At 38.5% G+C, this 26,466-nt stretch overlaps 2 protein-coding genes and 1 pseudogene across 3 annotated transcripts in view; all 3 read left to right on the top strand.

Moving 5' to 3' along the window:
• Positions 1 to 356: 356 nt before the first annotated feature.
• LOC127356781 (myosin heavy chain, fast skeletal muscle-like) lies at positions 357 to 7,849 on the top strand (annotated as a pseudogene).
• A 5,120-nt stretch (positions 7,850 to 12,969) lies between these two features.
• Positions 12,970 to 24,523, top strand: LOC127357084 (myosin heavy chain, fast skeletal muscle-like). Its single transcript, XM_051389256.1, has 39 exons — positions 12,970 to 13,192; positions 13,314 to 13,457; positions 13,624 to 13,780; positions 13,877 to 13,904; positions 13,993 to 14,104; positions 14,196 to 14,288; positions 14,367 to 14,430; positions 15,136 to 15,234; positions 15,328 to 15,431; positions 15,515 to 15,653; positions 15,930 to 16,048; positions 16,148 to 16,297; positions 16,382 to 16,552; positions 16,663 to 16,969; positions 17,331 to 17,404; positions 17,495 to 17,582; positions 17,686 to 17,803; positions 17,909 to 18,032; positions 18,120 to 18,256; positions 18,404 to 18,659; positions 18,808 to 19,050; positions 19,148 to 19,324; positions 19,517 to 19,662; positions 19,776 to 19,866; positions 19,963 to 20,352; positions 20,602 to 20,728; positions 20,899 to 21,017; positions 21,366 to 21,562; positions 21,654 to 21,837; positions 21,924 to 22,089; positions 22,266 to 22,390; positions 22,518 to 22,826; positions 22,906 to 23,109; positions 23,223 to 23,348; positions 23,442 to 23,612; positions 23,742 to 23,846; positions 23,917 to 24,012; positions 24,111 to 24,242; positions 24,456 to 24,523. The coding sequence occupies exons 1-39, from the start codon at positions 12,989 to 12,991 to the stop codon at positions 24,471 to 24,473; spliced, it is 5,814 nt and encodes a 1,937-aa protein (XP_051245216.1). The 5' UTR covers positions 12,970 to 12,988; the 3' UTR covers positions 24,474 to 24,523.
• LOC127357082 (myosin heavy chain, fast skeletal muscle-like) overlaps positions 13,425 to 26,466 on the top strand; it is a 31,432-nt gene continuing 18,390 nt past the window's right edge. The window contains exon 1 of one of the 2 annotated variants that reach the window (XM_051389252.1): positions 13,425 to 13,457. In XM_051389252.1, coding sequence (XP_051245212.1) covers positions 13,449 to 13,457 — 9 coding nt within the window. In that variant the 5' untranslated portion in view covers positions 13,425 to 13,448. Of the gene's footprint in view, positions 13,458 to 15,643; positions 15,654 to 26,466 lie in introns of those variants that run through there. The other variant, XM_051389254.1, reaches the window with a different exon arrangement.

The following is a 26,466-nucleotide window of genomic DNA, read 5'->3' as shown; positions in this document are numbered from 1 at the left end:
TGGACTAGTTTCTTCCAAGAAAGAAAGAAAGCAAGAAAGAAAGAAAGAAAGAAAGAAAGAAAGAAAAAAAAACACACAATTATTAATTTTTACTGACATCTACTTCACACCATGTCTCATTACATTTATACACTAAACGATCATTAAGGGCAATACTATTTATCTGGTTTTAGGGAAGTTGAGTGGATGGGAGAGTACTGTACTTTAATAATTAAACTGAATGGAGTTAGCATATATTATTTAAGACTATATCCACCATTACCCACTACTGTTTTCAAATTCACTGAACTAAATTGTGAAATTAGAATTACAAACTTATTTGTAACTTATTGTACTCATGTTTAATCTTTTTTTATAGCATCTTGTGACTCCATCAGAGACTCTACTCATTCTTTTTCAGAACAAGCTCAGGTAAAAGATGTTCCCATTAAAAAAACATGAAATCTCCACCATCAGCTTGATATAAGACCATGTTAACACTATTGTGGACTCTTCATCTTTTCAGTCTCCCCTAAAGTGTCACCATGAGCACAGACGCAGATATGGAGGCCTATGGCCCGGCACCCATCTACCTCCGGAAGCCAGAGAAGGAGAGGATTGAGGCACTAACTGCTCCTTTTGATGCCAAAACATCCTTCTTTGTGGTTGATGCAGATGAGATGTACCTCAAGGATAAACTTGGGAAGAGAGAGGGTGGCAAAGCCACAGTGGAGACAGATACTGGAAAGGTAAGTGATTCACTACCAAATCAATTTCCATTTAAGACCCTTTCTGTATAGGATGATAACATTAATATTTATTTAAAACAATATCTTAGTTGTAACCTAGTGAACCCTGGTGCAGACACAGAGAGGGAGGCCGTAGTGAAGTACTAGGGTATTTATTGTGAAAAGTCTGAGGATGGGTGAGGGGAAGGCAATGGTAAGGATCTGAGCTGGGTAGAGGGAGTCTGAGGGTGCTGATCCAGAGTCCAAAGAGAAGCAGAGTTGTGGAGTCCGGGCTGGCAAAGCTGGAAGGGGAAAATAAAGAACAGAATTAGGCAGATTACCAGCTGATTTTATAGTTTAAACATAAATGTGAAGAGTGGCAACCAGAAAACACTTTGTGGTTTGTTTACCAGAGAGAGAGACTGCCCTTCATCCAGCTCACTTCCAGAAATTCTTTCACAAAAAAAAGGAAGTTTAAACTGTAAGAGATCCTTTCACTGTGCTCTTTTGCTGGGAGACTCTCCGGTGAAGCGTCGCTGCACACACAGCTGAGACGCGCCTGTGACCGCTCTATCTGTGGGCGCCAAAATAAAAATCAAGACGTTCTGCTTCGCAAACGTGGGCAGTGTGAGCAAGCTGTAAAAGTTAGCAGAGACTACGATCTGGCAGTGTGGACATCGCCAGGCTGAGTACATGAAGAGAGAGAGAGAGAGAGAGAGAGAGAGAGAGAGAGAGAGAGAAATCAGACAGGTGGCTGAAGTGGATGTCCCAGGGGGCACATGTAACATTTGGTGAACTATTTGTTTATCATTGTATTTTAAATTCAAACTGACTGAGAACAACAACAACATCAATCTGATTGACCATTGCATTTGAAATGATCACTGTAAAAGAGGATGACATCCATCCCAGGAACCCCCCAAAGTATGAAAAAAATTGAGGACATGGCGATGATGACCCACCTCAATGAGACTTGCGTGTTGTATAACCTCAAAGAGCGTTATGCATCATGGATGATTTATGTGAGTTTCCACTATACTATACTAATCCTAATGTATGTGAATATGTATATAAAGCATGTGTATCTAAATCGTAACACTATGTTTATGCTCTCTACTATTACAGACCTACTCTGGGCTGTTTTGCAATGTTGTGAACCCCTACAAGTGGCTTCCTGTGTACGATGCTCAGGTTGTCAGAGCATACAGAGGCAAGAAGAGGATTGAGGCTCCACCCCACATCTTCTCCATCTCTGATAATGCCTATCAGTTCATGCTCACTGGTAAAACCAGTGACTGGTGGTGAAATTGAAATACACAGAGGTCAAAATTGACCTTAAACAAAAACTTACTGAAAGGAAAGTAAAAATGGAACTCATGTGAAGTGTTTGTATTTCAGATCGTGAGAACCAGTCTGTCCTAATTACATGAGTATAAAACAAAGTGTTGTGCTAAATCTTTATACAATTTATGATAATGAAGCAAAATCTTGATAATGTGTCTTCCTTACCCCAGTGGAGAATCCGCTGCAGGAAAGACTGTCAACACCAAGTGTGTCATCCAGTACTTTGCAACAATTGCAGCTATTGGATCTAAGAAGGCTGAGCCAACACCTGGCAAGATGCAGGTAATTAAATTATCTAGGATAAAACTGTTTGTGAGAGGAAGGTTGTTTTGGATGCTCAGTTTATATAACTACAATCTTCTCTTGCAGGGCTCCCTTGAGGACCAAATTGTTGCAGACAACCCTCTGCTGGAGGCCTATGGTAATGCCAAGACTGTGAGGAATGACAACTCCTCTCGTTTTGTAAGTAATGGAGGAAATATCTTTTCTGGTGCTAAGTTACACAAACTGATCCTATTAATGATCTGGCTGTCTATGGTAAATTCATCAGGATCCACTTTGGCAGTTCTGGAAAACTGGCTTCAGCTGATATTGAAACATGTAAGTTTCCAACATGGTGTCGGTCAAGATTCATCTGGACTAAAATCTGGTGTCCTATAAAGTAATACATTATAATGTTTTACAGTAATCTCAAAGTTTACAATTAAATTTGTTATTCTTAGATCTGCTGGAGAAGTCCCGTGTCACCTTCCAGCTGTCTGCTGAGAGGAGCTACCATATCTTCTATCAGCTGATGACTGGCCACAGGCCTGAGCTCTTGGGTATGTTATTACACAATTTTAAAACAAAGTCAAACAATACAACAAAAAATAATATACAACCCTATATATATTTTTACTGTCCTTCTCTAGAGGCTCTTCTGATCACTACCAACCCCTATGACTACCATATGATCAGTCAGGGGGAAATCACTGTGAAAGGCATCAATGATGTGGAGGAGTTCATTGCAATGGATGTAAGACTTAATTTACTTTAATTTTATTTACTTAATAGATAGTATGTTTTACATACCAGTAACTTCATTTACATTGTAGACAGCAATTGACATCTTGGGCTTCACTGCTGAGGAGAAACTGGGCATCTTCAAGCTGACTGGTGCTGTGATGCATCATGGTAACATGAAATTCAAGCAGAAGCAGCGGGAGGAGCAGGCTGAACCTGATGGCACTGAGGGTAATTGCTACAATACTACATTCTCATCATGCAAGTTTTCTGGTGCGTCCCACATTTTAAATCCTACACAGTTAACGTGTATTTAATACTTATTGTGTATCTCTCAATCAGAGGCTGATAAAATCGCTTACCTCCTGGGCCTGAACTCAGTTGATATGCTGAAAGCTCTGTGCTACCCAAGAGTCAAGGTAGGAAATGAGATGGTGACCAAAGGTCAGACCGTACCACAGGTAATAAAAAGAAAACTTTATGTTTAAAAAAAGGGAAACATTTGCATTTTGATATGATAATATTCTGATAAAGCTGTCAGTTAAACGCGTTATTAACGGCGTTAACACAAACCCATTTTAACGGCGTCAATTTTTTTATCGCGAGATTAACGTTCTTTTTGGCCTATAGCACACTTTTTTTTCGCATGCTGTTGCAACAACTAGTAACGTTAGAAAAACTACAACACCACACCGGATCTAGCTAGACCGGAAACAAAACAACAGGCACGCCGTACACACTTGTTTAAGAGTAGTAGACGTTACGTTTTGAGTGGATGGCGAGGGCGAGACGCTGAAATGGATGCCAATAATATTCTGAATGGAAAGTTTACTTTTAAAAAGTTTTTTTAAACACTGCATTTCCAATTAACTGATTATCTGCCTGTAGTTCAACAGCTCTGCATCAACTTCACCAATGAGAAACTGCAACAGTTTTTCAACTACCATATGTTTGTGCTGGAGCAAGAGGAATGCAAGAAAGAAGGCATTGATTGGGAGTTCATTGACTTTGGCATGGACTTACTAAATATAATAATATATAAAATAAATATATAATAAAATGTCTACACACAGTCCTACTTGAATTAATCCGCACCTCTTAATAGGCCTACTAGCACTAAAACTATAACTGGTCATCGCATCAGTATCGAAATGAATATTAAGTGACGCACACTCGTAAAAGGGCGAAAATAGGGCACAGGCGGAAATATGACTTTCCAATACAACAGGCATGTTAAAAGAAAGTTTACTGCACACAACTGCTGCCACATATTTAATTTATTTATTTACTCAAGCGCCGGATGACATAATCAGGTTCATTTCAACAACTAATTTCCTTAACAATGTAGTATTATTAAATCTATAACGTTACAGTAAGAAGAACATTCTCTGTCTGTCTGCCTGAGAGCGAGAGAGAGAGAGAGAGAATAAGTTCAAAGTAAGCCCAGTGGGCCTATAAGCCTAGTAGGCTTAGTTCAAGGGGAAAGCTATTATCATTTTTATTTCGTTAATATTAATTCACCCAAATAAAATGAAAAAAATATAGGCCTATATTAAAAAAATAAAAATAAATGCTCACCTAATGAGATGGATGATGTTGCTTTGCAGACGTTAATTTCACGAAGTCAGGCTCCAGTGATGACAGCCTCAATCTGAGATCTGGTTCAATATGCCATCCACCGATCCATGTTGTGGTTCTAACCGTTAGAATCTAACGGCACAGTTTGGGAATGACTGCTATAGAGGAGATGAGAGATGAGAAACTGACTGAGGATGTGTTATGAAGGAGTTTGTTAAGATGATGGAGAGGAGGTAGGATTCTCAGAGTATACTGAATGGTAGTGTTTCTTATGATGAAATCAATATATATATATATGCGGTACAATGTATACAGTAAAATGTTACACAATAACATATAACACTGTCGGAAAATAATACTTTCTTTGATTTTTTCCAGAGAATCTATCTATACAATCCAGTACAACATCCGTTCCTTCATGAATGTGAAGAACTGGCCATGGCTGAAACTCTACTTTAAGATCAAGCCTCTTCTGAAGAGTGCTGAGACTGAGAAGGAGCTCCAGCAGATGAAGGAGAACTATGAAAAGATGCAATCAGATCTGGCTGCTTCCCTGGCCAAGAAGAAGGAACTGGAAGAAACGATGGTTTCCCTGCTGCAGGAAAAGAATGACCTGCGGTAAGTAAGAAAGATATTCGCTAATGGAACACTGTTGCTCACATTTTCAGATATCTAGGTGTGAGAAGAAGTGGTCACATACCTTCACTGTCTTCAAAACCAGTAAATATTAAACTCTTTCACAAATAAAATAACAAACAAACTAACTTAGTTTATGTTCAAAGTGTGCAATAGGAAGTTGAGAACCTCTCTGATGCTGAGGAAAGGTGTGAGGGGCTCATTAAGAGCAAGATCCAGCTCGAGGCCAAACTCAAAGAGACAACTGAGAGACTGGAGGATGAAGAGGAAATCAATGCTGAGCTGATTGCCAAGAAGAGGAAGCTGGAGGATGAATGCTCTGAGCTGAAGAAAGACATTGATGACTTGGAGCTCACCTTGGCTAAAGTGGAGAAGGAGAAACATGCCACAGAAAACAAAGTTCAAATGATTTTACACCTACATTCTTTTAAACAGACTATAAGGATATACCATGATGGTGATGAATAATGCACCTTTCATTCACATATCATGTTAGGTGAAAAACCTGACAGAGGAGATGGCATCTCAAGATGAGTCCATTGCCAAGTTAAGCAAGGAGAAGAAAGCCCTCCAGGAGGCCCACCAGCAAACACTTGATGATCTCCAGGCAGAGGAAGACAAAGTCAACACTCTGACCAAGGCCAAGACAAAGCTGGAACAGCAAGTGGATGATGTAAGAAAACAATTGTTTCAATAGTGTGTACTCTTCAAGTAGCTTGTGTTTATAGTTGACATTTCCATCATACAAGTTCAAAACAACATATACTGTCAACATTTCAACAAAGAAGAAGAGATTGAGGCTGAGAGAGCTGCTCGGGCTAAGGTTGAGAAGCAGAGGGCTGACCTCTCCAGGGAGCTTGAGGAGATTAGCGAGAGGCTTGAGGAAGCAGGAGGAGCGACAGCTGCTCAGATTGAGATGAACAAGAAGCGTGAAGCTGAATTCCAGAAGCTGCGTCGTGATCTTGAAGAGTCAACCCTACAACACGAAGCTACCGCTGCAGCTCTCCGCAAGAAGCAGGCCGACAGTGTTGCAGAGCTGGGAGCGCAGATCGACAACCTCCAGCATGTCAAGCAGAAGCTGGAGAAGGAAAAGAGCGAGTACAAGATGGAGATTGATGACCTCTCCAGCAACATGGGGGCTGTTGCCAAAGCTAAGGTGTAAGAGCGTGTCGGACTGCTTCACTCTCAGGTTTGTTGTTATTGTTATTAAAAAATGTCTTTGCACATAATAAATACACAAATGGACTTTGACTTTAAATACCAAGAATATTTAATTAAATGTAACTTTTTTTAATATTCAGAACACCAGTCTTATGAACACCAAGAAGAAGCTGGAGGCTGACCTTGTCCAGGTTCAGGGTGAAGTGGATGATACAGTTCAGGAAGCAAGAAATGCTGAGGAGAAAGCCAAAAAGGCTATCACTGATGTGAGTCTTATTTTGTATGTAAAATCCTACTCCACCTAATACTTGTTGATGCTTGACCGTTCATGTCAAAACTGCCCATCATTTTAGGCTGCCATGATGGCTGAGGAGCTGAAGAAGGAGCAAGACACCAGTGCTCACCTGGAGAGGATGAAGAAGAACCTGGAGGTCACAGTCAAGGACCTGCAGCACCGTCTGGATGAGGCGGAGAACCTCGCCATGAAGGGTGGCAAGAAGCAGCTCCAGAAACTGGGGTCCAGGGTATGAACTGAATATGCCATCAATGCTTAAAATATTTAAGTTTAAGGATGTAAATTGGTCTTTCAGTTAGTATAATAATTTCAGCCATTATCAGTTCTAAAGTTTTTGATTAATTATTTATCATCATCTTACAGGTGCGTGAGCTGGAAGCTGAAGTTGAGGCTGAGCAGAGACGAGGAGCTGATGCTGTTAAAGGAGTCCGTAAATATGAGAGGAGAGTGAAGGAGCTGACCTACCAGGTGATTTATTATTTAATTAAAAACTACAGTGAGTTCTTCATGCCTTGATTTTGTCTTCCTTCGAAAAAAATCTTAATTTGTATAGACTGAGGAGGACAAGAAGAATGTGACCAGACTTCACGATCTGGTGGACAAGCTGCAGCTCAAAGTCAAGGTCTACAAGAGACTAGTAAGTTAAATGTTTTCTGATCTTACATATAGGTAGCACAAATCAATTATGACATAAAGAAACTATAGTTATACAATAGAATATTAAAAAAATACAACACACTCTTAACTGCAACCTCTTTACAGGAGGAATCGGCCAATGGCCACATGTCCAGGTTGAGAAAGGTCCAGCATGAACTGGAGGAAGCTCAGGAGCGTGCCGACATCGCTGAGTCCCAGGTCAACAAGCTGAGAGCCAAGAGCCGTGATAGTGGAAAGGTAACCACATGTCTTTTCATATTTTGCAGAAAATTACTATGGGGCAGTTTAATGAGATTGTTTAAATTAACCCATAACCTAAATGTATTATTAATACCCTTATTTATCACTTTGCAAAGATGATTATTACATGCTGACATTTTTTTTCTTTCATTCTTCTAGGCTGAGAGTGCTGAATAAGAGACAACATCTTTTTTAATGCATAAAATATGAACTGTTTAACTGTCTTCTTATAATGTAAATAAACTGCATTCAGTCTGTTTTATCGATAAAAGTCACAGTGTTTAACCCAGAAGTTAAATGAAGCTGCATAAATTAACCTTGCAGGAATATGTGTGGTTGCCTGGCAGTATAGATATCTGGTTGGCTAGATGAGGAGCTTATACCCACAGGGAAAGGTCCATTCAAGTCTTGAGATGACTTGGGCTTAGTATTCCCCATAGCTGCTTTCAGCAATGAGTATGGCAGTGTCAGGTGTCAACCTTAAAACACCTTCACATTTCACTAAGAAGAATACAGAATCACAGGCAAAATATAACCACAGAAAGACAATTAATTCACATTTTTATGTTAGAGTTACAATACAATTATTACAGATGGGTAATAAACAGTGTCAACACTTTTTACAAAGTCAAAAATATGTTCAGCACTCTACATCACATGGAAATAAATATTTTATTTATGGACAGAGAAGGAATTTCTGACCTAAGACATATACAACAGGACAGAAGAGAACTGCACATAGTTCAAGAATATATAATATATAATATATATATATATTTGATTGAAATAAGTTATAGTAGTTCTACATGAATATAAGCATAAACTTAATATATTACTACATACTGCAGATTAAGCTGAAGATGGTTCAATTGGTTGACATTGACCATTTACTCACCATCAATGTAGCGTCACAAAAACAATAATTTAGATAAAGTAGTACACATGTTTAATGCAAAATGTCAGAATGTGACAGAATGAATATTTAATACAAAGTTTGAATGAGCAAATCAAACAATGAGCACATGCTTTAATATATCTGGACAATCTTCCCCATAGCTGCATTCTCACTTAGAGCTGGTATCCAGTTAGTGCTGGGAAGACAAAATCCAATTTAAAGTTACTATTCAGTATAGCGAGTGAGGGTCTAACTAAAAACTGTTCCTGATCTTAGACTAATTAGATGTTAATATCTAACTTTTTACACAGTTAAAAACTAGTTAATCTAAATCTCTTATACAATGTACCTTGGTGAAATTTAGACAAAGAAAAGAATCAGCTTAGCTCATGTTATTACTGTCTACTATTTGAAATGTAATAATGCCATAATAATCTTTAAAATTCTGACTTCTCAGTGCAGATTGCAATTTTGATGTCATAGCACAAATACCAATTGCAGTCTATTGCTAATTTAGGAACATCAGACATCTTTTAAAAACTTTGTCAGAAATGTCAGAAATCCTCTACTTTCATATAGAAAGTTAAGCATGCCATACTACATCTTCTTTGAACCAAAGCAATTTCAGAGCTGTCAGCAATAAATACTTATAGACTCCTTTATCAATGGGAACCATTGGAAACAAAGCTAAAGCATCTGTGCATACGTGATGCAAAGCCTTCTTCAAACACTTACTGTACAAGCAATAGATTCTAAATCCATTGGCTATGCAGGATGTCTCTGTAACGTAGTAAAGCAGGACATATGGTTAGGTGTTAGGCAGAATTCACACATTACTGATGAAATCTACACAGGCATATATCTCCTTGTGTTCTACTCCAGAAGTCTCTGCCATTAATTTATGCTTACTGGCACACAAGGCCAGACATGCAGATGCCTTTCTATTTTTGATCATGCATTCCCTTAATTGAATATGTGGGCAGTCATCAAATAAAGAACACAGGCCCCTTACAAAATCTGATCTCCCTCACAGCACATATCATACCCATATTTAGTATATTGACGTAGAGAATCAAATGTTGACTAAGTTCTATTTTAATAAAACCTGTAATCAAATTAAAGCCAGTGATTTAAATGCACAAAATACTTAACAAAACATTATATTTTGGGAGTTTGTGTATTATACTGTACTGTATTCAAAGTTTATCAGATCTGGCTCAGGCATCCGCAAGAAAGGATATTAGGGTTGGGCAATATACAACTTTATCATTTATACCTCATTATCTACACTACTTCATGCATCTTGGGCAGATCAAATATCCAATTTTGAAAAAGCCAAATGAAACCAAAAAGTGTTGGAGTAAGAAATCAGATTGCTCTGAAGTGGTTTAGGACAAATCAGATGTTGATGTTGAATGTCTTGTTGTAGGGCTGTAACTAACAATTATTTTCATTATTGGTTAATCTGGCAGTTATTTTCTCAATTATTCACTTAATCAATTTGCTTGTCTTGTATGACTAACAGTGGAAAACCTTAAGATATTCAATATAAAACAATAAAAATCAGCAAATATAAATCACTTTGGAGCAACTGAGTCAATGAGGGAGTGAACGGATAAGATGTGCTTAAGTACCTTTTGAGCAGAAATGAGACGAGTGCAAGGCGTAATCTTTGTTCCCAAACCTAGTTATAAAACATAATTCAATAGATTATCAAATTAGTTGCCAATAATATTTCTGTTGATCACCTAATCGATTAATTGTTTAAGCTCTAGTTAAAAGTGTTTGGTGGTCTTTCAAACACAAAAAGAGAAGTGATCTTTATGTGTGAGGTCTGGAGGAAGAAAGACTTTTGGTTCATTTCTGTGAGTCACCCACAGCTGTTAACCACCAGCCCGTCCTCAACGCTGTCATGTGTCAAGTCATCAGCCCCTACGCCACGTTCCCCTGTCCCTGCTTGACAAGTAGCCACAATACCAAGTGAAAGAAAGGACTGCCAAATAATGGCTTCTAATGTGTTCTCCAAGCTCCTAGAAAGGTTTGACAAGAGAGGTGGAGGATAAGACTGCCTGGTTCGACAGTGCTGGGATAGGTATTGGTTTGTTGAGCTGGCCAGGACTACAAACTGCTCTCTATTTGATCCACATCAATTTAGGCCACAGATTGGGCCAGCAACCTTTAGATGGATCAAAGTGGTATGTGATTTGGCTCCGGAAAGTGTATGAGTCATGTCAGCTATGGGTGTTGTTCTTGTGATACACAGATTCTGCCATTAGTGAGGTTACTTAAGGGTGCAGTAGACAAAATGTGTGACACATAACTACTACTTACATGTTACTCAACATAACACAGTGTTGCTTACTGGCTATGTGATACTTTTGGGTAGACTGCCTTAGGGCCTCCATGTATATCATGTAAATCCCCTTAAAAAGTCAAAAGAAGTGGTCTGGTTGCTTCTGCAAAGGAGAGCAAGGAGAGTCTTTAAGGGAGCTCAATCTCAGCTACAAAGCAGAACCTTCAGTATCCTTGTTATTTACTAGAGTAAATTTAACTACAGCAACAATAACTTTTTTGTAAACTTAACTACAGCAACACTGCTGCACACCTGACAAACACTATAGCCTTAGATTACATTATCTGTAACATACTCTACAATAATACCGGCTAAAAACATGTGGAGCAAGTCAGTCATTTTCCTGTTTTGGCTGTGAGTGCTGCTTAATGTTGTGTGTGTCAGCTCAGCACTTTTCTGGCTATTCTACCAGACCCTACAAGAACAACAATGAACATACAAAATGTATTGTACTTAACAATTCCCTGGCAATTACCTTAACTGGCATACACAGACATTATTATTTTCATAGAAATACATTTGAGTAATAAATAAATTATTTGAGAAGATAAATCTCTTTCTACTTGGGATGTGGTGTTAACAACATATCTAAATGTGTCCTATAAATATATCCTTCTCTCTATGCCAAATACGAATCACTGCTCCCTCCCTTAGCTGGATTTATTTTTGACCACTGTAATACCTCGTGATCTGCTGATACAATGGCAAATAATAAGCCAAGTCTGTGCAAAACTTGGAAATGAAAGTTGCTCTTGGACATGATCCCAGACTCTCTTCATTAAATAACTTGTCAGACAGCCAGTCAGTCAGTATATAAAACCTTTCCATTCAAAAACTGCATAATTTTCATTCCTCATAGCAAATTATTATTGCTATTTGTGAGGAACATATTTCTGGTATTAAATGATCTGAGTTGGCAATCCTTCTTAAAGTCTGTTCCTTGCCCAGCGTTAATGGAAAGTCCATCAGTCTGAATGTTGGATGTCCTGTAACTATACACTAGTGACATTTCAGTGCTTCTCCAAATTTAAAACTTGTTACTGGCTGTGATATCAAAATGAACCGGACACAAGTGCCTACCATTAACTGGATCAACTTATGAATTTAATTTAAAATAATTGTAAAATAATAAATATAGAGTTTCAAATGCTGCAGTGCACATTACCATTGGGTATACTGTGGACATCACTGTCACTTTCAGTATTTATAAGCAGAATCAAGTCCAAAAATCTATCAACCTAACTATCTTGTTGTTGTCATCTGTTACTGGAAGTACTTTTTGAACAATGATATTAATTTTCAAGATTGTGTTAGAGGGTATTTCTTTTAAAATACCAGAATTTGAGTTATATATCATCAATGTGGATATAAATGAAATAAAATAAAAATGATATACTTAATTTGACACTGTACTTGTCCTTGTGTATTTTGGTACACATCATGAAACTATTCAATTAAATCCAACATCCTTACATTTTCAGATGGGGTTATACTGTATTTGTAATGCAATAAAATATAAAACCAAAACATAACTACATTTTTAATATAGCTATGTAAAATGGTAGTTATATATGTAAAAGATGAAACATGCTTATTCATTTATATACTCTTTTGCATTTATATATACAGAACATATCACTGTCAAGCAACAAGGTGTCAAGCATTCCTGACCAAATTGAGTGGGGCAGTTATGCTGAGGAGGCAGGCTCGTTGTATATAAAAACACCAGCTCTGAACATCTGCTCCAACTGATTGGCATTAAAGTTGGGTGAGTGCAGATAGCATGTCTCTATCACATTATTATATTGTATCACTGTTAATAATTTTGCTGCTTAAATGTTTCACTTTTTAATTACTTTGCTTAACTTAGACTCTTTTTATATTAATGTTTGTATCTTCATTTTGTTTGTTTTAATATTAGATTAAATTACAAAAGCTTACATTGGTCTTCCTAAAACTTGTTTTTTGCCATACAGGATACCAAGAAATTTCAGCTTGCATCAATTGAGGTAAATTCTTCAAAACAAAAATAATGGAAATTACTCAATTGCAGGTTCTGTAACAAACATATTACTTATGGTTGAATCTCTCATATTATCAGTCTCCAATAAAGTGCCACCATGAGCACAGACGCGGAGATGGAGCAGTATGGCCCTGCGGCCATTTACCTCCGAAAGCCAGAGAAGGAGAGGATTGAGGCCCAGACTGCTCCATTTGATGCTAAAACTGCATACTTTGTGGTTGATGCGGATGAGATGTATGTCAAGGGCAAACTTGTCAAAAAAGAGGGTGGCAAAGCCACGGTTGAGACAGATGCAGGGAAGGTAGGTGAATAGGTTCTTTCACAGACCCTAACAGTGATGAGTCCATGTCATCTAACTGATAAAACTTTACATGAAATGTAAATATATCGATGTCTTACTTTTAACTCTATTTTCTATTCAGACGGTCACTGTAAAAGAGGATGAAATCCATCCCAGGAATCCTCCAAAGTTCGACAAGATGGAGGACATGGCCATGATGACTCACCTCAATGAGCCATCTGTGTTGTATAACCTCAAAGAGCGTTATGCATCATGGATGATCTACGTGAGTTTCCACTATACTATACTAATTCTAATGTATGTGAATATGTGTATCTAAATGGTTGCTAAATGCTAAAAAGTTTTTACTTTATTGTTTATATAATGTATATAATTATTTAGATCTGTATATATGCATATGTTCAAATGTTGTTTATTTTCTACTATTACAGACCTACTCTGGGCTGTTTTGCGTTGTCGTGAATCCATACAAGTGGCTTCCCGTATATGATGCCATATGTGTGGGAGCATACAGAGGCAAGAAGAGGATTGAGGCTCCACCCCACATCTTCTCCATCTCTGACAATGCCTATCAGTTCATGCTCACTGGTAAGACCAAAGTTACTTGTGGTGAAATTTAAATACACAGAGGGAAAATTTACATTTAAGTAAAAATGGAACTTATGTGAAGTGTTTGTATTTCAGATCGTGAGAACCAGTCTGTCCTGATTACGTGAGTATAAAACAAACTATTATGCTAAATCTTTATAAACTTTATGATAATGAATCAAAGTCTTGATAATGTGTCTCCCATTCCTCAGTGGAGAATCTGGTGCAGGAAAGACTGTCAACACCAAGCGTGTCATCCAGTACTTTGCAACAATTGCAGCTATTGGATCTAAGAAGGCTGAGCCAACACCTGGCAAAATGCAGGTACAATTGATTGGTTGGTAGGATGAAACTGTTTGTGAGAGGAAGGTTGTTTTGGATGCTCAGTTTATATAACTACAATCTTCTCTTGCAGGGCTCCCTCGAGGACCAAATTGTTGCGGCCAACCCTCTGCTGGAGGCCTATGGTAATGCCAAGACTGTGAGGAATGACAACTCCTCTCGTTTTGTAAGTGATCATTTCCAGGATTCTTTTTCTTATTGTTTTATTATAAAATGTAATGTTAATAACGATCTGGCTGTCTAGGGTAAATTCATCAGGATCCACTTTGGCAGTACTGGAAAACTGTCTTCAGCTGATATTGAAACATGTAAGTTTTAACCATGACATGAGTTAAGTTATATTAAGGATGAATGAGAATGACTGCAACTTATGTATCTAAAAGAATAACCTTTACTCATTATTAATTTATTTTATCTATCAAAATTTTGTCATCCTGGTTGTCCATAGTAATTCAGATTTTTACACATTACATCTATTGTCTGTCTTGGCAAAGGGATGCCTCCTTTGTTGCTCTTCCTGAAGAGTTTTTTTTTTTTGCGGGGTTTCCCAAATTGAGGGTCTAAGAATGGAGGGTGACATATGCTATACAGATTGGAAAGCCTTGTGTTTGTAATATTGGGCTATACAAATGACACTGACTTGACTTGACATTCAGAGTTTTAAGCAGTTGTGGGCAAGGAAATATATATCAGTGGGCAACAAGATGTTACATACATTCACATGGAAACTACCATAACACAGAGGGATTAGATTGACTACCATTCAATGGAGCTGTGGCATGTTTGTGTGATTTTGTGGAATATATGTGGCTATGCGGGTGCCCATACTGGCTCCCCACAACCGTATGCAGGATGAAAAGGTAAAGACAAGGGATGGATAGATACTTGCAATCACTGGTGTTAAAAGTAAGGCAATAAGAAGGAAGCTGTAAAAGATGCATTGGCTTTAAATATTAACAAAATGTTGTAGTGCCATTATTTTACAGTCTCCATTTGAATTTGTAAATTCTTAGATCTGCTGGAGAAGTCTCGAGTAACCTTCCAGTTATCTGCTGAGAGGAGCTACCATATCTTCTATCAGCTGATGACTGGCCACAAGCCTGAGTTGTTGGGTAAGTTAATAGTCGATCTTAGCTAAACAAAAATGTAACAGTACTAGAAACAATCATAGGAAAACCTCATGTATTTTGTTTCTGGTATTTTAGAGGCTCTTCTGATCACCACCAACCCCTATGACTACCCAATGATCAGTCAGGGTGAAATCACTGTCAAAAGCATCGATGATGTGGAGGAGTTCATTGCAACAGACGTAAGATCACACTTCATTGTTTTTAAAAAAGAATGAATCAATGTTTTCAAACTATCTATAAATTAATTTCCTTTGTAATGTAGACTGCTATTGACATTTTGGGCTTCACTGCTGACGAGAAGATAAACATCTTCAAGCTGACTGGAGCTGTGATGCATCATGGTAACATTAAATTCAAGCAGAAGCAGCGTGAGGAGCAGGCTGAGCCTGATGGCACTGAGGGTAATTGCTAAAAACTATACTCATCATCATGCAAGCAGGGTGCATGATTAACTTTTCTGTCCACAGGCCAAATGGCTAGTGTTCAAATTTTACCAGCCACTCAATAGTTTGAAATTGCCATTTGGCTGGCGAGTGAAGCAAATCTACTAGCCACTTGTATATTTTACCAGCATTTTTCTGGTGACTGGCCCTAATTTTGTGTCCTGTATACAAGTTTTCTGGTGTGCAAAATACCACACAAGTTAATGTGTACTTAGTACTGTTTCTTTCCATTAGTGGCTGACAAAATCGCTTACCTCCTGGGCCTGAACTCAGCTGATATGCTGAAAGCTCTGTGCTACCCAAGAGTCAAGGTCGGAAATGAGATGGTGACCAAAGGTCAGACCGTGCCACAGGTAATAAAAAGAAAACTTTATGTTTAAAAAAAGGGAAACACTTGCATTTTGATATGATAATATTCTGATAAATCTGTACACTAAAATCATTTTTTCTAGGTCAACAATTCTGTCAGCGCTCTGTGCAAATCCATCTATGAGAAAATGTTCTTGTGGATGGTCATCCGTATCAATGAGATGTTGGACACAAAGCAGCCAAGACAGTTCTTCATTGGAGTGTTGGATATTGCTGGATTTGAGATCTTTGATGTGAGTTGTTGAAAACTATTTGAGCGATTTTAAAATACAACCTTATTTTGCCAGGAAATTCTAAATACTTTTCCCTAATTACAGTTCAACAGTTTGGAGCAACTCTGCATCAACTTCACCAATGAGAAACTGCAACAGTTCTTCAACCAACACATGTTTGTCCTGGAGCAAGAGGAGTACAAGAAAGAAGGCATTGAATGGGAGTTCATTGACTTTGGTATGGACTTGGCTGCCTGCATTGAGCTTATTGAGAAGGTCAGTAACTGTACATGTGATTTCTTGATTCATGTGCAAATCCAATCCAACGATCCAACAATGTGCATCCTCAGTATAATTTTTTACATTTGATGTAAATTTCCCCTCAGCCAATGGGCATCTTCTCAATCCTTGAAGAGGAGTGCATGTTCCCCAAGGCCTCTGACACAACTTTTAAGAACAAGCTGCATGATCAGCATCTTGGCAAGACCAAGGCCTTTGAAAAGCCAAAACCTGCCAAGGGCAAGGCTGAGGCTCACTTCTCCCTGGTTCACTATGCTGGTACAGTGGACTACAATATCACTGGCTGGCTGGACAAGAACAAGGACCCCCTGAATGACTCAGTTGTTCAGCTCTACCAGAAGTCTTCAAACAAACTGCTGGCCATGCTTTATGCAGCTCATGCTGGAGCTGAGGGTAAGAAACAAGAGCTTGGTACCCAGTACAGATGGTATGCATTATCATAATTAAACAATTGTCCCGACCAATATCTGGGATTTGTGAAAGATCACAAATTGTTCATCAGACTATGTTCTACTACTAATGGTACAAGATAGTTAACAACATGGTTGAACTAACTCTTGAAAGTGCAGCTAATAATGTTGTGTGTTCATGTCTATTACATTTGGTTTGGGACAAAGTTGATGACAGCTCTGCAGTAATATACTAATATATGTGACTTAGTTAAAAGATACAAATTCCACAGAGAAGAAACTTATACTTACTATAGTGTTATTTATTTAGTCCCATTAATGAAGTTCAATGTTTTGCAAACCAGAGGCTGCTGGTGGCGGCAAGAAGGGTGGAAAGAAGAAGGGTGGTTCCTTCCAGACTGTGTCTGCTCTTTTCAGAGTATGTACTGTTTCATATATCAATTAAACCCCTGTTTAAATGCCCTCTTAATATATTGATGACTTATTATCTTATGTTGCTGATCAACAGGAGAACTTGGGCAAGCTGATGACCAACTTGAGGAGCACCCACCCTCATTTTGTGCGTTGCCTGATTCCTAATGAAACAAAAACTCCAGGTAAGAAACGCATAACCCAGTTTTGTGTACTGTGTGTAACATGGTATTAAATCGCCATTTCCATTACAGATATGTTTTAATACAACCAGTTTGCAATGTGCAGGTCTTATGGAGAATTTCTTGGTCATCCACCAGCTGAGGTGTAACGGTGTACTGGAAGGCATCAGAATCTGCAGAAAGGGCTTCCCCAGCAGAATCCTCTATGGTGACTTTAAGCAGAGGTAACTTGTCAGTATGAGTAATTCAAGTTGATTTTGGTTATTGTGTTATTATGGTGTAAAACACCAGGAGGTACATATAAGTAACAACTTAATTTTCTCTTGTAGATACAAAGTATTGAATGCCAGTGTCATCCCCGAGGGACAGTTCATTGACAACAAGAAAGCTTCAGAAAAGCTTCTAGGCTCCATTGATGTGGACCACACTCAGTATAGGTTTGGTCACACAAAGGTAAATTCTCATAGACTACATTACTTTTGTAGTTCTAAATATTGTATACATGTTTGCTTAAGGTTTTTTCTCAATAATACAACATAGGTGTTCTTCAAAGCTGGTCTGCTGGGTACTCTAGAGGAGATGAGAGATGAGAAACTGGCTACACTGGTGACCATGACTCAGGCACTCTGCAGAGGATATGTTATGAGGAAGGAGTTTGTTAAGATGATGGAGAGGAGGTAGGATTCTCAGAGTATACTGAATTGTAGTGTTTCTTATGATGAAATCAATATATATATATATATGCAGTACAATGTATACAGTAAAATGTTACACAATAATATATAACACTGTCATAAAATAATACTTTCTTTGATTTTTTCCAGAGAATCTATCTATACAATCCAGTACAACATCCGTTCATTCATGAATGTGAAGAACTGGCCATGGCTGAAACTCTACTTTAAGATCAAGCCTCTTCTGAAGAGTGCTGAGACTGAGAAGGAGCTCCAGCAGATGAAGGAGAACTATGAAAAGATGCAATCAGATCTGGCTGCTGCCCTGGCCAAGAAGAAGGAACTGGAAGAAAAGATGGTTTCCCTGCTGCAGGAAAAGAATGACCTACAACTGCAAGTGGCTGCAGTAAGTAAGAAAGATATTCGCTAATGGAACACTGTTGCTCACATTGAGAGAAGAGGTGGTCACATACCTTCATTGTCTTTAAAACCAGTGAATATTTCAAAAATAAAAGAACTAACTAACTCAGTTTTTGTGTCAAAATGTGTAATAGGAAGTTGAGAACCTCTCTGATGCTGAGGAAAGATGTGAGGGACTCATTAAGAGCAAGATCCAGCTCGAGGCCAAACTCAAAGAGACAACTGAGAGACTGGAGGATGAAGAGGAAATCAATGCTGAGTTGACTGCCAAGAAGAGGAAGCTGGAGGATGAATGCTCTGAGCTGAAGAAAGACATTGATGACTTGGAGCTCACCTTGGCTAAAGTGGAGAAGGAGAAACATGCCACAGAAAACAAGGTTCAAATGATTTTACACCTACATTCTTTTAAACAGACTATAAGGATATACCATGATGGTGATGAATAATGCACCTTTCATTCACATATCATTTTAGGTGAAAAACCTGACAGAGGAGATGGCATCTCAAGATGAGTCCATTGCCAAGTTAACCAAGGAGAAGAAAGCCCTCCAGGAGGCCCACCAGCAAACACTTGATGATCTCCAGGCAGAGGAAGACAAAGTCAACACTCTGACCAAGGCCAAGACAAAGCTGGAACAGCAAGTGGATGATGTAAGAAGACAATTGTTTCAGTAGTGTGTTTCTATTATCAAGTAGCTTGTGTTTAAAACGTGACATTCCATCATACAAATTCAAACCAATATATACTGTCAACTTTTTAAGATTTAGTTTGAAGCTTGATTTCATGGTATTGCTGTCTTTTAAACAGTTTTTAATCATTCAATCAATTATTCAATCTGATAGCTTGAGGGATCACTAGAGCAGGAGAAGAAGCTCCGCATGGACCTCGAAAGAGCCAAGAGGAAGCTTGAAGGAGATCTGAAACTGGCCCAAGAATCCATAATGGATCTGGAGAATGACAAACAGCAATCTGAGGAGAAAATCAAAAAGTAAGTTTTTTGTTTGCTTTAAATTATCAATCCTCTTTTCAGCATCTCACACACTACACTACAACAACAGTACAATCCTTGACAGTGAAATCTTTCTTTGTTTCCTTATCAAGGAAAGACTTTGAGACCAGCCAACTACTCAGCAAGATTGAAGATGAACAGTCTCTTGGTGCTCAGCTCCAGAAGAAGATCAAGGAGCTCCAGGTGACATATTCAACATACATACAGTATCAGACAACTTGGTAAATCAAAAACAACACATTATATTCTAGTTAATAATCCTTCTATCATCCAATCTAGGCTCGCATTGAGGAGCTGGAAGAAGAGATTGAAGCTGAGAGAGCTGCTCGGGCTAAGGTTGAGAAGCAGAGGGCTGACCTCTCCAGGGAGCTTGAGGAGATTAGCGAGAGGCTTGAGGAAGCTGGAGGAGCGACAGCTGCTCAGATTGAGATGAACAAGAAGCGTGAAGCTGAGTTCCAGAAGCTGCGTCGTGATCTTGAAGAGTCAACCCTGCAGCATGAGGCTACCGCTGCAGCTCTCCGCAAGAAGCAGGCCGACAGTGTTGCAGAGCTGGGAGAGCAGATCGACAACCTCCAGCGTGTCAAGCAGAAGCTGGAGAAGGAAAAGAGCGAGTACAAGATGGAGATTGATGACCTCTCCAGCAACATGGAAGCTGTTGCCAAAGCTAAGGTGTGGGGTTTGTTTAAAAGTGAGGGATCTCCCTCTTTTGTCATGTCAAGAACACAAAAGCAAATATATATTTACAAGTTGTCAGAATAAATAATATCATCATAAGAGTATAGTACTAATCACCCCTGTGTTTAAGTCATCACTTATTATTCAGTATAACAATAGATTGAATGGATTGCTAGACAAAGTAGTACTCAACATTTGCATTGTTTAATTTGCTGTTCTTAAATAACGGTTTGTTGTTCATAGGGCAACTTGGAAAAAATGTGCAGAACACTTGAGGACCAGCTGAGTGAACTCAAAGCCAAAAATGATGAGAATGTCCGCCAGCTGAATGACATTAATACACAGAAAGCCAGGCTGCAGACAGAGAATGGTAAGTCACGGTAATAAAACCACTCTGTTGAGAGTTTGTCATATATGGTACATAAACACATTAAATGGCAACATGTATGTTTAATTGTGTCCTGTATTGTAGAAATAATTAAATCATGAAAATTATCTTTATCATTATCATTAATAACACATAAACATTTTGTCATTCAGGTGAGTTTTCTCGCCAGATTGAGGAGAAGGAAGCTCTTGTTTCCCAGTTGACCAGGGGCAAGCAGGCCTTCACTCAGCAGATTGAGGAGTTGAAGAGACAAATTGAAGAGGAAGTGAAGGTATTGAAAGTTGACAGACTGTTACAGGGTATAAATAGGCTTCTCCTCTTTTAAGTCACATATTTTATTACTTACAAACAAAATATATATATCTAAATGCATCAGCAAAAAATTCCATATACACATTACTGTCCTTGTAAAACTGATTTGAATTAAATTGCTATATTATAGAATATAGAATTAAAAGTAACTTAAATTTATTTCAAGTCTAATATTAAAGGATCAATTGAGAGGTGTCATTGAGAGGAAGAAATATAATTTCTGAAAATGTTGTCAACTACAGCCTCCTTAAAGAGAAAAAAAGCATGTGCATGAAACATTTGGTCTGTTAAAATGTGTGCTTAACAGGCCAAGAACGCCCTGGCCCATGGTGTTCAGTCAGCCCGCCATGACTGTGATCTGCTCAGAGAGCAGTTTGAGGAGGAGCAGGAGGCCAAGGCTGAGCTGCAGCGAGGAATGTCCAAGGCCAACAGCGAGGTGGCTCAGTGGAGATCCAAATATGAGACTGATGCTATCCAGCGCACTGAGGAGCTGGAGGAGGCAAAGTATGTTACACTTTCTACCTTTTCATAATTAAATACATTTTTTGTCATATTTTTGTTCAATTAAGCACAAACAAATTCTTCTTTGCAACAGGAAAAAGCTAGCCCAGCGCCTGCAGGATGCTGAGGAATCCATTGAGGCGGTAAACTCAAAGTGTGCCTCTTTGGAGAAGACCAAGCAGAGGCTGCAGGGTGAGGTTGAGGACCTCATGATTGATGTGGAGAGAGCTAATGCTCTGGCTGCCAATCTTGACAAGAAGCAGAGGAACTTTGATAAGGTAACAGGAAATCAAGACCCCATTAATTCGAATGAAACAAAATCTGTCATAGTAAGTCATCATTTTATACTCGTCTATTATGCCAGGTCCTTGCAGAATGGAAGCAGAAGTATGAGGAGGGCCAGGCAGAGCTGGAAGGAGCTCAGAAGGAGGCTCGCTCACTCAGCACTGAACTGTTCAAGATGAAGAACTCTTATGAGGAGGCTCTAGATCAGTTGGAGACCATGAAGAGAGAGAACAAGAACCTGCAGCGTATGCCAGTCTTAATACTTTGAATGTGACTTATAGCAATTGTAAGGGTTCTTGTTTGACCTCTAGTCTTGTAGTTTATGAGTGTTTGGGTTGGTAAAAGCCTCTACACATTCAATAACCTGAATATGTATACTACATTGACTAAATTATTGTATTTGGCTTTTGTTAATCTATAGAGGAGATCTCAGACCTGACTGAACAGATTGGTGAGACTGGAAAGAGTATTCATGAGCTGGAGAAAGCCAAGAAGACTGTGGAGACTGAGAAGTCTGAAATTCAGTCAGCACTGGAAGAAGCTGAGGTAATACATTTTCAAACAATGGAAAATGTTTTTTGTTTGAATTAAATTAAATCCAATGAATCTATGTCAGTATTCATTCAAGACCCTTATTGACCTTTATTAAAATAATTTCTTAAATAATCTAAAGGGTACACTGGAGCATGAGGAGTCCAAGATTCTCCGCATTCAGCTTGAGCTCAACCAGATCAAAGGTGAGGTTGACAGGAAGCTCTCAGAGAAGGATGAGGAGATGGAGCAGATCAAGAGGAACAGCCAGAGGGTGATTGACTCCATGCAAAGCACTCTTGATGCTGAGGTCAGGAGCAGGAATGATGCCCTGAGAGTCAAGAAGAAGATGGAGGGAGACTTGAATGAGATGGAGATTCAGCTTAGCCATGCCAACAGGCAGGCTGCTGAGGCCCAGAAACAACTGAGGAATGTCCAAGGACAGCTCAAGGTAAGGTTTATATGATAATTTAGTTTTAAAAAGTTTAAAAAATAGTACAGAAGGTGAATTTTTATTTATTTGTTGTCAGGATGCCCAACTGCACCTTGATGATGCTGTCAGAGGACAGGAAGACATGAAGGAGCAGGTTGCCATGGTGGAGCGCAGAAATGGCCTGATGCTGGCTGAGATTGAGGAGCTGAGAGCCGCTCTGGAGCAGACAGAGAGAGGACGCAAAGTGGCTGAGCAGGAGTTGGTTGATGCCAGTGAGCGTGTTGGACTGCTTCACTCTCAGGTGTGTTGTTATTAATATACAAAAAATGTCTTTGCACATAATAAATACACAAATGGACTTTGACTTTAAATACCAAGTATATTTAATTAAATGTGACTTTCTTTAATATTCAGAACACCAGTCTTATGAACACCAAGAAGAAGCTGGAGGCTGACCTTGTCCAGGTTCAGGGTGAAGTGGATGATACAGTTCAGGAAGCAAGAAATGCTGAGGAGAAAGCCAAAAAGGCTATCACTGATGTGAGTCTTATGGATTTTTTGTATGTAAAATCCTACTTCTCCTAATACTTGTTGATGCTTAACCATTCATGTCAAAACTGCCCATCATTTTAGGCTGCCATGATGGCTGAGGAGCTGAAGAAGGAGCAAGACACCAGTGCTCACCTGGAGAGGATGAAGAAGAACCTGGAGGTCACAGTCAAGGACCTGCAGCACCGTCTGGATGAGGCTGAGAACCTCGCCATGAAGGGTGGCAAGAAGCAGCTCCAGAAACTGGAGTCCAGGGTATGAACTGAATATGCCATCAATGCTTAAAATATTTAAGTTTTGTAAATTGCTCATTTAATTAGAATAATAACTTCAGCCTTTATCAGTACTAAAGTTTTTGATTAATTATTTATCATCACACCTCAGGTGCGTGAGCTGGAAGCTGAAGTTGAGGCTGAGCAGAGACGAGGAGCTGATGCTGTTAAAGGAGTCCGTAAATATGAGAGGAGAGTGAAGGAGCTGACCTACCAGGTAATTAATTTCACAAAACAGCACATTAAATTCCCTATTTTAGACCCCTTACAATCATTTGTCTGCACAGACTGAGGAGGACAAGAAGAATGTGACCAGACTTCAGGATCTGGTGGACAAGCTGCAGCTCAAAGTCAAGGCTTACAAGAGACAGTCTGAGGAGGCTGTAAGTCAACAACACTGACCAATCATTCACTTTAGAATAAACAATACCATCATTAAGTGTCTTGTAACAAAGCCAATAAAACTCCAAACCCTTCACAGGAAGAGCAGGCCAACACTCACATGTCCAGACTGAGAAAGGTCCAGCATGAGCTAGAGGAAGCTCAGGAGCGTGCGGACATTGCTGAGTCCCAGGTCAACAAGCTGAGAACCAAGAGCCGTGATAGTGGGAAGGTAATTCTCTACTATGATTTAAATATTGCCAATATTTTTCTTATGTATGTTTTAAATATTGCCAATATTTTTCTTATGTATGTTTTAGAGGCAAATACATACTATCACATATAAGATGATCCAGTTTTTAAACACTCCTTAAACATCAAGTAAAAAATCTCCAATAATTTGTTAAGCCTTGAAATAATTCCATTGTTCTGGTTTTTCTTCCAGGGCGAGTCTGCTGAATAAGAAGCCACATAAGAAGAGTTCATATAATATGAACCTGATTTCATTTTACACTGTAATATTGCAATAAACATTCTGCATTCAATAAAATTTACTCTGTATTTTGTCTGTTAAACTAATGCTTATAATGCAAAATGTGTGAAATGACCATATATACAGACCAGTATGTATGTACATACAACTATATATCACAAGTTTCACTCTACACAAGTTACCTTAAGTCAGTGACTACACACGTAACAGAATCTGCAATGCAGGAGGTTGACAAATGACATGCAAATGCCTTTTTCACTTTCGACTGATGCTATGTCACCTTCACGGAAAAGACGTCATCAGACACATTCATCAGACACATACCAATTTTAAACCTGATATTGTTTCATACCACATTGCACAGTCATATAAGTCAACCCTTATCAGGTCCAGTAAAGGATTTTATCACAATGTAAACAACCAGTTAATTATTCTTTTTTTTTAAGTTACACAAGAGGATGAATCTTAGATAGTCTGACTTAATGAAAATAAATCATTTTCAAAAATATAGAGAGATTAGAGGATTAGATGGAAATGTTTAAGTATTTTTCTTTCTGCTTTAAAAATACAACTTCTTAGAAAATGTTAATAGCTTGCAGTTATAGTGCACTGGACCACTCTGGACCATGCTCTTTTTTTATCAACAGAAAACCTTGTGTTTTTTATGCTATTCAGTCAGAGTCGATAACCAGCATCCTTCAACACAGAGAAAACAACGGATTACATGATTTCATGAAATCTACATCAATAGAGATGATGCAGAACAGGTTTTTAGCTTTAATTTCTTCTGAGTTTATATTACCAAGATCGTTTCATGGTCCCTTAATGCCTCTTCTCTGGTGAGAAAAGCTTAAGTGCCTTTACTTTCTAAGGTGACTGATCAGAATAAACACCAACAGATAGCTACTAGTGAACTTTTACTAGTATAGCCACACATTCAAAGGTAGAAAAATAGGAGTAGTACACAAACCAGTTAAAAAAAGATAGAAATGGGCAATTTCAATAATCTGAACATGCCATGTAGATTGAATTACTTTTGTATCTTTTGAACAGACCTTTGAACTCAAGTGGGCAACTCTACCATAACTTTAAACTTAAATCTTTAAATGTTACCACTTATCTTTGGTCTTATCTGAGTTGAGTTTATGACCTTGTTCTGTGGGTATGTCTAGGCTGGTGGAGTAGTTGTTGTCAAGCTGACACCACATTGTACAGACACAGAACTCTGGTGCAGTCCTGTAACATGCAGTCCTACAATAACCTAATTAATTTAAGTCAACAGAGTCTGACCAGAGAGTGTTATTCATTCATCACATGTTCCCTGCAACTGTACACCAGTGACATTCTGACACTTCTTCACCATTGAGACGTAGCACTGGCTGTGACATTAAAATTAAACGACCCTGACAGTTTATCATAAAGTGTGCCAACTGAAATCTGATCTTAAAATAAATCTCTGTATTTACTGGAACAAATCATTCAGAAACCATGCTCTGCACTTCAGCTATTTAGTATTAAGTAATCTGTAAACATTACTCGCATAGTAAATATTTACAGGTTTGTAAAATGTATATACATCTATAGACCGCCTATAAAACCATCTTTTAACTTTTGGACTGTATTTTTCTGGTATGCTATGTGTGCAATATGTTTATCATGGTATAAGCAATGGACCTATCACTAACAAGCAACAAGGTGACAAGCATACTATACTTGGATGCCTGCTCTAACTGACAGGCTTTTCATGGAGGTGAGTGCATCAAATATTTGATGATATTCAAGGTGGTTTATCAATTACATTGTGGCTCTTACAGTTGATGATTATAATTGCTTTTGTATCATTAAATCAAAAAGGAGAGGATTAAGGCTCAGAGAACCCCATTAGGTGCCAAAACCACCATCTTTGTGACTTTGTTCTAAAGTGTAAACTCATACAGCATGGGAGCATGGGACATTCACATTT

The sequence above is a fragment of the Dicentrarchus labrax genome, unplaced genomic scaffold (genome assembly GCF_905237075.1).
Source record: "Dicentrarchus labrax unplaced genomic scaffold, dlabrax2021, whole genome shotgun sequence".
NCBI lineage: Eukaryota > Metazoa > Chordata > Actinopteri > Moronidae > Dicentrarchus > Dicentrarchus labrax.
This window is presented reverse-complemented; position numbering and strand designations above follow the sequence as displayed.

Excerpts from the sequence above, each read along its gene's own strand:
- LOC127357084 (XM_051389256.1), top strand. The coding sequence starts at position 12,989 with ATGAGCACAGACGCGGAGATGGAGCAGTATGGCCCTGCGGCCATTTAC. Across the intron at positions 14,289-14,366 it reads ATGACAACTCCTCTCGTTTT|GGTAAATTCATCAGGATCCA; the intron begins GTAAGTGATCAT and ends CTGGCTGTCTAG. Across the intron at positions 21,018-21,365 it reads AAATTGAAGAGGAAGTGAAG|GCCAAGAACGCCCTGGCCCA; the intron begins GTATTGAAAGTT and ends TGTGCTTAACAG.